General features: G+C 36.0%; 1 protein-coding gene across 1 annotated transcript; it reads right to left on the bottom strand.

The window, feature by feature from the left end:
- Positions 1 to 9,673: 9,673 nt before the first annotated feature.
- LOC131057806 (uncharacterized) lies at positions 9,674 to 10,039 on the bottom strand. Its single transcript, XM_057991962.2, has one exon. It carries the CDS (start codon positions 10,037 to 10,039, stop codon positions 9,674 to 9,676), a length of 366 nt encoding a protein of 121 aa, XP_057847945.2.
- Between the last annotated feature and the right edge of the window lie 4,120 nt (positions 10,040 to 14,159).

A 14,159-nucleotide genomic window follows, 5' to 3' on the forward strand; every position in this document is an offset into this window, starting at 1 on the left:
TAAAAGGTTTTAAATGGGATGGATCAAAAAGGGGTTGCCATTCCTAGAATTCTAAGCAAAAACCCTTATATGCCAGAATATCCCCATTCAGAAGCCTATTTCTCAAATCTAGATTGCTACATTCTATTGAAAAGAAATTTTCAGGGAGGATGTCGATACTTACCAGGCTCTAAAAGGATGTCTTTAACCATTCAATGATTTGTTCGGCTGGAGTACCTATACCTTGCCATCGAGCAAAGATGTCAAATTCTTTACAGTGCCTCTAATGCTATGTTAGGATTTGATTGCCAATTTCTATCACTAGCCTTTCCTCTGTGGCTGATGCACACATTGATTGATCACCCTTAATTTGTTTATCCATCGATGGTTTTTGATGGTGGTGCAGTGAATGTCTAGCTAGGGTTTCCTTGTCCCACAAATTCTTCTCTGTAATTTTTTGCCGAAGAGTGTTTCCCCAGTTTATGGTTCTATCTTTATGGGTAGGTTTTAAAAAACCCTTCTCCATATAACTCGGTGGAGGATGGTCATGGCATACTGGTTGACAATTTGCCCCACTTGCTAGGTATTTGGGTTGCTTGCATCCAATCTTCTACCAATTCTGGTCATCAATGTTTAGGGGAGGAGGGGGAGCCCTTCCAATATCTATCAGTGAATATTTGGTGTTCACAAAAAAGGTCTATTGATCTCGCATTTTTGCTTCTTCTGAGATAAGACTATTGCCATCATCCTAGTGTCTGCTAGCAAGAACAAAAAATTGATTTGCATAGCCCAGATAGTTGCCATAAGGAGGCCTCGAAAGCAAGTTAATTGTCGCATAGGAATTGCAAAAAATTATTCGCATGCAGAGCCATGTTAAAAAATAAAAAATAAAAAAAATTCTATTTTAATTTTTAATTTAGATGTAAGTTTAAAATTTATTTTTAACTATTTATGTCTTTTTATGAAATTGTAAATAATAATTAAAAATTATTATAATAAAATTAATAATTAATAATTATTTATCTTATAAAAAGTTAAATATATTGTAGAACAATTATATTTTAAATTTTTTTATTTTAATCTATATAACACATTTAATTTATAATGTGCAGGATATCACCAACATACTGGAGGCGACAGAATCCAAAATGCATGATGTTTCTAAATTCGTGTTGAATGTGATGCACTGCTTGGCTACCACTCTGTGCCTCATGCAAGAAAGTGCGTCCAAGGGTAAAGGCAAGGATGATGAGGACTACAAGGCCCTATTCAAATTCCTCACCAAGGAATGGGCAATAAAGCTCCTCCACAAGAGGAGCCATGGGAAAAAGAAGTAATTCTCTAAATGCAATAGAAAGCTAGTTTTTTGTCTACGTTTAGTAGCCTATGGGTGGATAGCGTTAGCCTATGTTTTTGTGTTTGTTGCCTTGCATGACACATGTCTAAAACTCTTCTTATTACTTCTTTATTTTTGCTAAACTCTCGTAGAATGATAATTGTTTTTGATAGAGGTAAAATGCTGTAACTCTGCTGAATATATGCGGATAGTGGTCCTGCCACTGTTCTCCTTATTGTTCCTATGGGTCAGACCCCTTGTTTTTTTGCTACTTCTAATATCAAAAACACATTTAATTTATCTCTCCATTTCTCCATCTTCCCCTCTCCATCTTCCCCTCCATCTCCCTCTCCATCTCCACATCTCTCTCTCTATCACTCCCTCTTTCTATATCTCTTTATTTCTTCTATCATCTATCTCTCTCTCTCTTTCTCATGCACAAAGTGCTTGCTACTCCTCCCCACCTCTATCTCAACATGTGTCAAATTTTCACACACACTCCTTGTATCTCTATCTCTATCTCTATCTCTATCTCTATCTCTATCTCTATCTCTATCTCTATCTCTATCTCTATGTCTATCTCTATCTCTATCTCTATCTCTATCTCATCTCTCTTCTATCTATTAACTCCTTTTATTTCTCTCTTGCTTCCTCTAGCTATATCTTCCCATCTCTCCCTCTCCCCCTCTATCTATATCTCATTATCTCTATCTCTCTTTTATTAACTCTCTCTCTCTCTCTCTATCCTTCTACTTCTCTCTCTATATCACTTCCAGTATATTTATCTTTTTATGTCTCCATCTCCCCCTCTCATTGTCTCCCTCTTTCTATCTCTATTTCTCCCTCTCCCTCTCCCTCTTCCTCTCTCCTTCCATCTCTACCTTTCTATATATTTATCTCCCCCCTTTCTCTCTCACCTTCAATATTTTCCAAGTTATATTTACTTCTCTATCTCTCCTTTCTATCCATATCTCTCCCTCTCTTTATTTCTTTTTATCCTTATTTCCCTCTCTTGCTATCACTCCTTCCTTTTATATCTCTCTACTTCTCTCTCCTCCCTATTTATCTCTTTTCCTCTCCCTCCCACTATATCCTGCTCTCATTGTCTCCCTCTTTCTATCTCTATTTCTTCTCTCCCTCTTCCTCTCTCTTTCATCTCTCCCTTTCTATATATTTCTATCTCTCAGTCTCAATATTTTCCAAGTTATATTTATTTCTCTATCTCTCCTTTCTATCCTTATCTCCCCCTCTCTTTATCCCTATTTGTCCCTCTCTCCTTCTCTTTCTATCAATCCCTTCTTTTATATCTCTCCACTTCTCCCTCCTCTCTATTTGTCTCCTTTCATCTCCCTCCTTGTCTGCCTATATCTCTTCACCTATTACAAACATAACATGATCTTGTTGGTAGCAGAAACTAATTATCTTCTTGATTTCGAGTTTTATTTTAGTCATGTTTGGATTCCTCTAACAAGATGCATAATTGATTTTAAGTTATCGCTTTTGGATTTAGGCCTTGGACGCACACATAACATCACTTTTTGTAAAGACCAAAATTATTCTATAATACATAATATACTCTTTATTCTTAAATAAACTCATAAATTAGTTAATAAGTCTATTTCATACATCTATTTATCCCAAGCTTGTTAAATCAAAATAACAATAATAGATTTCAATAGGAGATAAAGAAATTTTCATAAACCATGAAATGTATAATATCTCTGTTAGGGTTCCCACAGATAAATAGGGGCCTGCACATGCAGGAAGGCCAACTGCCTAGAGCACACTACTCAATAAGAAGTCACACTGACTTACAATGAGGATTATACAAATCCAATATTCTGTACTGCTTTACAATAGCATCTTCAATGCCAGATTCAGTACTGGTTCTTTCTCTTGTTCTTTACATATACCCTTGACCTATAATTTGCACATTAGGTTTGCCTAATAAATTTCTTTATGCTGCTTATACATATCTTACAAATGTCTACAATGATCTCTTTTATATACAAGAGTCATTTTACAATTTGCCAAGTCGGCTTACAATAATAAACAAAATATTACATATCAAAAATCTTGTCGGCCTCTGTGCTGGTATACATCTTTTCTTCTGTGCTGGTGTACATCTTTTCTTCTGTGCTGGTGTAGAGTGATCTTGCTGATGCTGGTGCACTATCTTGCTTGAATAATACTTTGCTGGTAGAATGTCTTGCCAGTGCCATAGGATTGCAAGGTTGCCTGTGTAATGCTTTGCTGGTATAATGTCTTGCCGGTGCCATAGGATTGCAAGGTTGCCTGTGTAATGCTTTGCTGGTATAATGTCTTGCCGGTGCCATAGGATTGCAAGGTTGCCATCAATGACAAAACCTTCAATCACACACATTGTCTCATTGGAGTGTCCATATGCCAACAATCTCATTACATATCTTTATACCATGCTTAGGCTTTCTATTGCCATAAGTATAAATAAAACATAAAAGAAAGAAAGATGCATCCATTGATCTCCAATTTGAGCTGCTTCAATTCAGTCCTTTGAATGAAGACGAGAACAAGAATCAAGTGCTTTTTTCGCCCAACCTTGAAGCTTACGCTTCCCCGGAATTCTTAGTCAATCAAGAATACTTGACCCTACACAAATTGCTTAGCAAAAAGAATTTGAAAGACAAGATGGAATTTGGTACATGCCTAGATGATACATGCATTTTCATTTTTCTAATTCCATTAAGAAACAAGAAAGATCAATCAAGGATATGGTAGAGAGCATAATTAAAATAATTCCATCTAATTCAATGGTTTATTCAATTGAATTACTCGACCGAGTATAATGCCATGCATAGCAAAAATGATAGTTTAGAAAAGCAAACTATTCTCTCTAGGATTTCCATATTCAACACCTGTCCCGAAAGGTAACTTTCCCCATACACAATCCTATCTAGCTTGGTTCATATAAATAAAGAATACAATTTCAAAAAGAAGACAATCTTTATTTTCTACAAATAACAATATTCTTATTACTTTCGATCACAGATCAAACACTCTTTCACGGAAGTAAATTCAACAATCTTTCATTGATTATTTATCACCCAAATTTGATAAACAAACATTCTTTCATTTCTAAACTAAAAAGTAAATCAAACTAAGTTTAAGAAAGAAGGTGTAGCGCATGTATGAATCTTTACATATAAATGAGTTATAATGAGTAAACATTCTTTAAAGATTAACTAAAGCAACCTAACATGCACTTCCTACCATTATTTAGCATCTACCATGCATGTTAATAGTTATTTTATCAAATGTACCTCATAATATATTTCTCTATATGACTATTCAAAAGAAAATTCAAGAAATTTTATTCTAATCATGGATTGTCTCAATCAAACTTCATCCTAATAAACATTGTATTACTTCATGACTTACTCACTATCCTTCCTAAATTCATAATGACCAAAGAATTAAAGTAGATCCTACGTCCTTATGTTCTTGTTACTAGCTTGAGTTGATTGACTTGCTTTCCTCCTCAAATCTACCTACTTCTCTTTCAAGATGGTTCAATATCCTTCTGTCGCTCTTTTCTCTATCTGTCAATTCTTCTATTAATTATCTCCTCTATATTCTCCCTATTCTTCTTTTCTATCTCGTTTCTTCCTAAACTTTCCTATCTAATCTCTTTTCTCTTCTCTTGTCGTTCTCATTATGTCATTCTACCTATCTTCTCTTCTTATGTCATTCTTCCTATGTTCTTCTTCTGTTTTCCCTCGACCCTTTGCTATTACTTATACTATTCTCATTCTAATTCGGTTGCTATAACCTTGGCTTTAACTTAGCCACGACATTGACACCTCTGATAATCATTCAAGGTTCTCTTAGTTCTAATGGCTCAAAACTCTACTGGTTTGCATACTTGTTGACTAGGCTGGCTTCTATAGTTGACAAATTTGATTACCTATGCCCACTTCTAATCCTTTTCTTGACTTAGCTAGAGTTTTGTTTAACAACAAAGCATGATATAATTGTAGATCTTCCTACCTCTCAGGTTATATGCCCTTGTCGCCATGTCTCCTGGTCTGTTGGCCATTGTCTACTGTTTACTGTAGTGGTGGAGTGCTTAAGTCAGTCACCTCCTACCGTGGATCATGGGGGAGTCAAGTCGACAATCAACTTCTCTACTACACCAAGGATTGGGGAGTATGGGCCATGCCGACCAGAGCGGATCGACTATTGACTTCTAAACAATTGATTTCAAACCCACCACCCTTTTACTATTTGATGCATAAACATGTTTAATAAAAACAATTAATACATTACTTTGTAATATATGCTATATTAAAAAGAAAACCTAGTAAAACAATAGGATATATATAATAATTTAATTTTATATATATTAAAAGTTTAATTTATTATATCTAATGTCAAAAGTATATTAAATATGATAAATATATAATTCTAAATTATATACATACATATTCAAAAACATAATATTTTGAATTGAAAAGATTACCTAATGATAGTTTAATTACTTAGACATTATTTAAAATAACTACACATAATTTAAAAGTCACCTTTGTGTGTGTGTGTGTGTGTATATATATATATATATATGATCAAGTCACAATTATCGAACTTACATGCATAAGAATTTCATATAATTATGAACACATCCATCATTAATAAAAAATACACTTGCATTGTCTTAGGCTAGAAACATTAAATCATCTTTATAAAGAACATTAAGTTGATAAATTTCGTAACTCTAAATATCAAACTAATTTTCACTTTTATAGACGGAATAAATTTAACGATTACTCATATCATTTTTTTTTCTAATTCAAAATCATGCATTGATGAAGTCACAAATGCACAGAAAAACTTTTCTACAGTATTGTGTGAGATTCCTCTAATCTATCAAAGTCCATGAGCTAAGACAACTCTACCTGAGCCCTGTTGTCGCCTTCATTTACGTTCACCTGTCCCTGCATCACTTGCACTCAATAGCTCATCAATAATGACGATCCCCAATAAAATAACACTAACCATGTAATTGCATTCACATGAGGAAAGTAACATAAATCATTTCATAACATTTGCATACAAACCCCATTATCATCTCAATAAAAGTTCATATTCATTACAGTTTCATTCCATAACAAAAAGCATACATTATTTTCCTAATAACATAATTATTGAAAATACGATTCGTGACATTTTTTAAATAGCCTACCAATTGATCCTACACACTATATAATTGTATGCAAAACACACCAATTTTTTTCGTAATTGATCTTCCACACTTCTTCGACGTACCCATTGCACACTAAAGTGCAATTACTAGTTTATAATGGTTTGATCATTTCATTGCCTTTCATTTAACATTTTAAGGAAAAAATTAATTGTCAAAAAAATATTTAATTTATGATAATTTTATATAAATTCTTTTATATTTAAACATTTTTACCAATTTAACCAATAATTCATATTAAATGTGAAAAATATTTTTATTTATTGTTATTATTGAATCACCAAAGTTGGACCATTCTTTCTGGTCCATCTATATGCCAGTCCAATGGTAGCTACTTTCAAAGATTTCTCCAATGGTAGCTTGCTTCTTTCTCTTTGAAGACATATTTTGAACTACCTAAGCAAGAACCAATATATCAATTATGAGTTAAACATTATTTTATAAATTAGTTATATTACAAACTTGACAATGTTTTGAAGAATACATGCACTTAATTGTTTAAATAAACAAAGTACAATTGTAGACATAAATTTTATAACTTAGTAATATATGCAAACATCTTAAATTTACTAAGTTTCCAAATTCATATGAAAAGCCTTGTTTACAATTATATTAATTACATATTAACATTAAATGATAATCAATTAATAATTACTAATTCACTAATAATAAATGTCAAAATCTTAAATTTCATATATTATGACAAGTTTCTAAATTCATAGAAGAAAATAGAAACCATTTTAAATTTTTTTATTAAAATATTATAAAATTAAAAACAATTATATCCTTCCATTTAAAAATATTCTAAATAAATTTGTATAAGAAATTCTAAAATAATATATATCAATATTAGAAATTATAATATTATGTAATATATTACTAATATTTTTTTTTTAAGATTATATTAATAATTTGAAGTGTCTTATATATGCCAATGCAGACAGACCAATAATTTTTTAAGGTGAAAATGAATAACGGCCATTTAGACCATCAAATTCCAAGCCTCCTAACCTTTTTTCTTTTTCAAAACATATCAGTTTAAAAAAGATTTAATTATGTTTTCTTTGATTTTTTTTTTATTTGTTTCAGTTTTGGCTTTCTTTCTAAATTAACAAGTCAACTTAATTGGTGAAAAGCATCTATTTAAATCAGGAATAAACTTTAAATTTTACTTTTCAAAAACTCACGTGAGTTTAGATTGTAATAATAATAATTTTCTTATAGTTTTTAAAAGAAATCGATTCTTTATTTATTTATTTATTTATTTAATAAGTAAATAGCTGTAGAGGGGCATCACCCTTGTATTAAAAAAGAAGGAGAATACAAGGCCTGATTCAATAAGAGTGGTAGGGGGAAAGAATCAGGAAGAAAACCCCCTACCATAGCCCTAATCCATGAAAAACAGAAATCGACACAAGATTGGATGAGGGCAACCATATGCCGACATCTTAAAGACTTCTTAAAGATGCAAAGGTCATAAGACAAAAACAAACAATCTCAAAAGGCAGAGAGACCGAAGGGCTTAGAGTCAACTGGAGTCACAGAGAGTCATCAGAAGCATCTTCCATGAGCGCATTGGCCGCATCTAAGACAATGGGACATTTAGGGCCACAATTCAAATGAGCTGCCGATTCTGCCTTCTCTTTAGGGAGTCGGTAGTTGTTTGGATACCACTCTTCACCCAGCCGAAACCCCGAGTCATTTCCATCCACTAGATCACCATTCTCAAGGATCCCGAGGTCATCAGTCACTGCTAAATCTTCACCATAGAGAAAAATTGCCCTCCAATTCAATGTGAAACTGCTTTGTATACCAGCCACTTTCAAAAGGAACTCAATGTTCCTGGAGATGACGGGCCAAGTTGCTTGGAAGGATGCAAAATCCAGAGAATTAACAATCATGAGCTTCTTTACCTTCGCTCCATTGCTAAGTGACATGTAGTAGTTTTGGGGAAGCAGAATTCTAAGATTGACATCAATATTGTCCAGTACAACATCTATTTCTCCCAACAGGTGATGCTTGAACATCATCTAGGTTAGTAGTTTTGCTTGCTGCTTACTAGTCCCCATGTAGATTAATATTGCAAGAAAAAAGGTTGGAATATTAGTATTGGCTCTATACCTGTGGTAAGCCATAAGAAATTCCTTTCCCAGGATCCTCTTTAATCTATGGAGAATGAGAGGATGTCAAGAGAAAAGGACCTCTTGAAGACGCCTGTCCGTGATTTCACCCAAGAAAGCCATCTGTCGACAAGTAGCTTCGAGGAGGATTGGAGTCTCCATACCGAGATGCCAAGAAGAAAGCAAATTATGGTGGAAAGAAGGGGTATTCCTTTATTAAATAACAAGGAGTTGGACTAGAGAATATGACATCCTGCATCTGCGTCTCCAATAAATACCCACACGCACGAGCAATTGGTATCCGACTAAACATCTGCTCCAAACCTCCTCAACTTGATGTTGACCAACTTTAATCATCAAGTGATCATAAAAAAATCTTGAAGGATGCAGTCATAACTAGATACTCAAGTAAACTTGTATTAAATAGCCATGAGCCAAAAGCTGGCACTAATCAATAGTGCCGACAATGCGTCACATCATGATGATAAGAGGAGACAATAACCGGTTAACAAGGCAACCGATCAATCTTTCCACCGAAACCAAGACCAAAAGGTGGAGAGTGGAAGTCGTGGCTTACCAAGGAACAAAGCACCAATTTCCTCCATAGCTGAAGGGGGCAGATAGAAACGGAGAGCACACACCTATCAGGAGACCCACCGATACACGCCATATTTCATAGGACCCAACCTAAGTGAGGAGAGCATGTCAATTGTCCCAACAGAAAACAACATCGATGGATCTTCAAGGGGGGTCACTGATGGTTATAACCACTTTAGAAAGTCTATCGGCCTCACCATTACCTTCTTTGTAGATATGGCTAACCCAGAACTCATCAAAGTAAGCTAGTAGCACGAGGATCGATTGAAGCCACTGGTTAAGGTGCCAACAAGGGGTGATAGTGTAGTGGATGATGTTAATGACATTGAATGAGTCACCCTCCAAATGAATTTTCTGCACCCTAAGCTCCTTCCCTAGCTAAAGACCTCTAAATGCCACTCTAAATTATGCTTCATTATTAGTAGCCACTCCAATATTTTTGGAGATTTCTTTTATACAGAGACCATCAAAGTCCCTCAGAATGCAACCAATACCACTTTGGCTCGGATAGCCTACAGAAGAACCATCAAAGTTTACCTTTCTCCACCCAACTACTAGTGCGTCCCAAATCACCCCCGCTCTTGGATTGGTCTGATCCACCAGAGAGCCCAGACTGAAAATTGGAGGGATGATTAGATTTGAAAGAGCCATCTGAATCTTACAATCCCAGTCCATGAACAAATTTTTCTTAAGTGTTTTGGATTGGGCCGCCACATTCAAGAGCTTAGTCAGGTGGTTCTCAATTTTTGCACAAAGAGACTGAGGGCCCATATCTTTGCCTTGGAAGATTCTGTGGTTCCTTTCTTTCCAAATTTCCCAAATCAAAAGTGATGGGAGGATGAAGAGAAAATCAGAAAAAACCACCTTTCCTACCAGTTTAGGCCATTGCAAAAACCAATTGTCCAACCCTGCTGGGAAGGGGCTGAATAATCTCAATTTTTCCATGAAATACCACTAACAATGACTGGAGAATTTGTAATGGAGAAGAAGATGATCAACAGTCTCTTCCTAATCTAAACATAATGAACATCTACTGGGTCCATTGATACCCATTGAATGGAGCCTTTCTTGGGTTAAGATTTTCGTCTGGCAGGCCAACCCGGCAAAGGAACCCACTTTGGGGAGGAGGTGTTGATGCCAAAATAGATTAACAGGCCAGTCTTTTTTGTCTATAGTCGCTTCTTTCAGATTGTAGCCAAAGCATACCTTGTATTTTCCATCAGAGGAGCCACACCACCTAATAATATCCTTATTAGGGGAAGGGAAAATAGTCCTTTTGTTGAGAATGTCAGTAAATAAGTCTTTTTGAAACTGATCCAAGTCCAGCTCATCCAAGGAGTTCCATTTCCATTTAGAAAAACCATTTTCTAGGATCGGATAACCATAATCATAGATATTATGCCCCCAAAGGCAACATGTTACCTCCATAACAGGATGTAGAGCGGGGATGTGACATAGAGTAGCTTCACCCAACCAAGAATCAAACCAAAAGGAAGCATCCCTGCCATTCCTGACCTCCTAGGTAACTTGATCGCTTATGATATCCCTGCTGTCCAAAATGAAATTCCAGATAGCCGAACCCCTAAGAGGGTTGTTCATAGTCAGAATCCGCTTAGGTTCAAGGGAGTCCAGATATTTATGTTTCAAGAGTCTTGCCCATTTTTTCTTCCCGCCTCTACAGATTTCCCAAACTAGTTTAGCACCCATTGCTAAATTCATAATTGATATTTGGCAAATACCGGTACCACCTACCATTTTTGGTTGATAGATCTTTTTCCAAGACATCAGGGGAAATTTACCTTTATCATCCGACCCATTCCAAAGGAAATTTATCATTAGAGAAATCAATTCTTCTTCAACTGCCACCGGTAATCGTAGGCAAGCCATAGAAAAAATCGGTAGCACTGAGAGGACCGACTTTATCATAGTGAGTTTCCCAGTAGAAGATAACCACTTTCCTTTCCAAGTTGCAAGCTTGGATTTTCACTTATCAATGAGGTGCTTCCAATAGTGAGCTCTGTTACTACCAATGAAGAGCGGGGTACCAAGGAATTTCCCAGGGAAATTAGCAACTTTGAGATTGAGAATCCTTGATAATACCATTTGCAAGTTGAGTAGAGTGTTGACAAAAAACACTTTAGATTTGTGCCAGTTGATTTTCTATCCAGAAGCCAAACATTAGTCATCAAGGCAAGTTTTGATTGATCTAGCTTCCCACCTACAGGTTGATCCAAATAGAATGGTGTCATCAGCAAACTAAAGATGAGTCATTTTTTCAACCCTTGTTGCCACATTAACTCCTATTAGACGACCATTTTTCTAGAGAGCTCTTATGGATTGACCTAAGGCTTCAGCCATTATGATAAATAGAAAGGGTGATAATGGATCACCTTGTCTAATACCTCTTGTTGAAGAGAAGAAACCATGGGATGAACCATTGACTAGAACCAAGAATTTGGGGGAAGAGAGACAACTCGTGACCCAAGTGAGCCATTCCTTGTAGAAACCAAATTTATTGAGAACATCAAATAAGAAATCCTTGTCCACCATGTCATAAGATTTTAGGATGTCCAGTTTTAAAATCATACAGGAGTCCTTGGTTTTCTTGGTTGTGTGGAGTGTTTCATGAGCAACAATGATACCTTCTATAATGGATCTTCCAGGGGCAAACTCACTTTGTTCCTCTAATATGATGCACGTCAGGAGGAGCTTCAATCTGTTAGCTATGATCTTTATTACAATCTTATATACAATATTGCATAGAGTGATAGGCCTGAAGTCACTCATCTATTGTGGGTTCTGCTTCTTTAGGATTAGAGTCAAAAAGGTGTGATTGATGGCCCCTAACATAGTCATCTTCTTTCTTGATTCTTCTACAGAAAGGTGTAAATATTGAGCAATTATATCCCAATAATGATCGAAGAACGTGATAGGGAAGCCATCCAGGCTAGGAGTCTTATCCGATTTCAACTGGAAGGTGGTTTTCCTTATTTCATCAATAGAAATGGGCATACAGAGAGCTGTATTTTGATTAGCAAAAATGATGGATGGGATTGAGTTCAGAATTCTAGCTCTTGCTTCATGATCAACCTGACGGTCACCATTCAGCAAAGAGTCAAATAAACTTATAGCTTCCTGTGCAATGTCCTCGTAATTCCTGACAGTGACACCATATGATCTCATAATCTCTGATATTCTGTTTCTATTACAATTGGCAATGGCCGATTAGTGGAAGAATTTGTTGTTTTTAATCTCCTTCCTTTAACCATAACTCCCTTGATTTTTGCCGCAAGTGGATTTCTTCACATATAAGGATTTCATTTAAGTCAAATTTGAGAGAATTTTCTTTGATGAATAGCTCCTCAGTCTTTCCTGAAGACGTAACAGAGTTGGTTAAATCTGCCAGTTCTGCCATAGTTCTTAATTTCTCCATATGAATATTCTTGAAGTGGTTATCATTCCATTCCTTGATCTTAACCTTAATATACTTGAGTTTTTTAATTGAGAATGAGAAGTCTCGAATGATTCCTAAATACCAGCTCATTCCACAAGCCGCTATTAGATCATGTAGTTCAGCCACTCTAAGCCACATTTTCTCAAACTGGAATAGAGTGCCTCCCTCCGCTTGAGCCAAGGCGACCTCCAGATAGATCGGGTAGTGATCTGATCCAGTGAGTGATAGAATCGATGATTCTAAGGCTATATTTTGGCCTAGCGAATCGCTAGAAACAAAGAACCGGTCAATCTGTTCAACAATATTAGAGAAGCCCAATCTCTGGTTCGTCCATGTGAAAATTGTATTTTTCAAAACAATGTCTAAGAGGTGATTCTTCTCAACAAAGTCCAAGAAGTCTTTTTGGGATGTACCAGTCCTCTGAATACCACCTCTTTTCTTAGTGTCAGAAAGGATTGCATTAAAATCCCTAGCTACCACACAACTACCATCGGTAATATTGTTTAGCTTAAAGGATAGGAGATCCCTGAGAGCCCACTTATCCCTAGTAGAAGAAGGTTTGTACACATTGAAGAGATTGAAGTTCTCATTTCATCCAAGAATAGTGACCAAGCAATGTTGCCAATACTTATCTTCTCCCATAAGTGAGATCTTAACATTCAAGGGGTTCCAAATAATTCCCAAGCCACCGGAAGCTCCATCCGATTGCCTAAAAAACCCATTCCACTATTTCCAAACTCTCATTTTGGCCTCAATGTCAGCCTTGCTCCATTTAGTTTCCTGTAATAGAAAAATATCTCCTTTGTTGTCATCAATCTGGTGCTTAACCAAGTGCCATTTATCAGGGGAATTGATGCCCCTGACATTCCAAGAAAATAGTCTCATGACTCCTGGGGAAGGGCAATTCCCTTCCCTAAATTAAGTTTGGTTTGACCACAGGCAGCACCAACTATTGCTAGCATGACTTTTTTAGGCTTGCGCCCCCACACACCTTTTGGTTTAAAATTTGGTTTATCAATAGTCGAATCTGATTTTCCAAAACCTTTTAGGGAACCCTCCATTATAAGCTCTGAGTCAGGTTCAAATTCCTCCTCCCCCTCTAAGGAGGAGGTTTCAATTTCACCATCTTCAAGATCAATACCTATCTGAAAGCCAGTCTGCCCTTCCAACACTGCTATAGTGTTATTCTCCATATCCTAAGAGGGTGGATTCTTGTCTTCAATTGCCAATTGAATCCTAGGGACAAAGGGGGAGGGTGGAAGAGAGTCCACAATCTTGGATTCAATGTCTGCCTGTAGGGATTTGGTCTTCTCCATCAATGTGAGAAGATCTTGTTGGGTCTCAATTTGACTAGAGGAGGGGGAGACTATGATCAAAGGGGTTGCCTCCATTAGCATGACATTCTCCTTCTCAAGAGTATCATTGTAAAGGGCATCT

This window comes from Cryptomeria japonica, chromosome 6, assembly GCF_030272615.1.
Source record: "Cryptomeria japonica chromosome 6, Sugi_1.0, whole genome shotgun sequence".
NCBI classification, from domain to species: Eukaryota; Viridiplantae; Streptophyta; class Pinopsida; order Cupressales; family Cupressaceae; genus Cryptomeria; species Cryptomeria japonica.

Bases quoted from the DNA above. Each gene is read 5' to 3' on its own strand.
- LOC131057806 (XM_057991962.2), bottom strand. From the start codon at position 10,039: ATGGGCCCTCAGTCTCTTTGTGCAAAAATTGAGAACCACCTGACTAAG.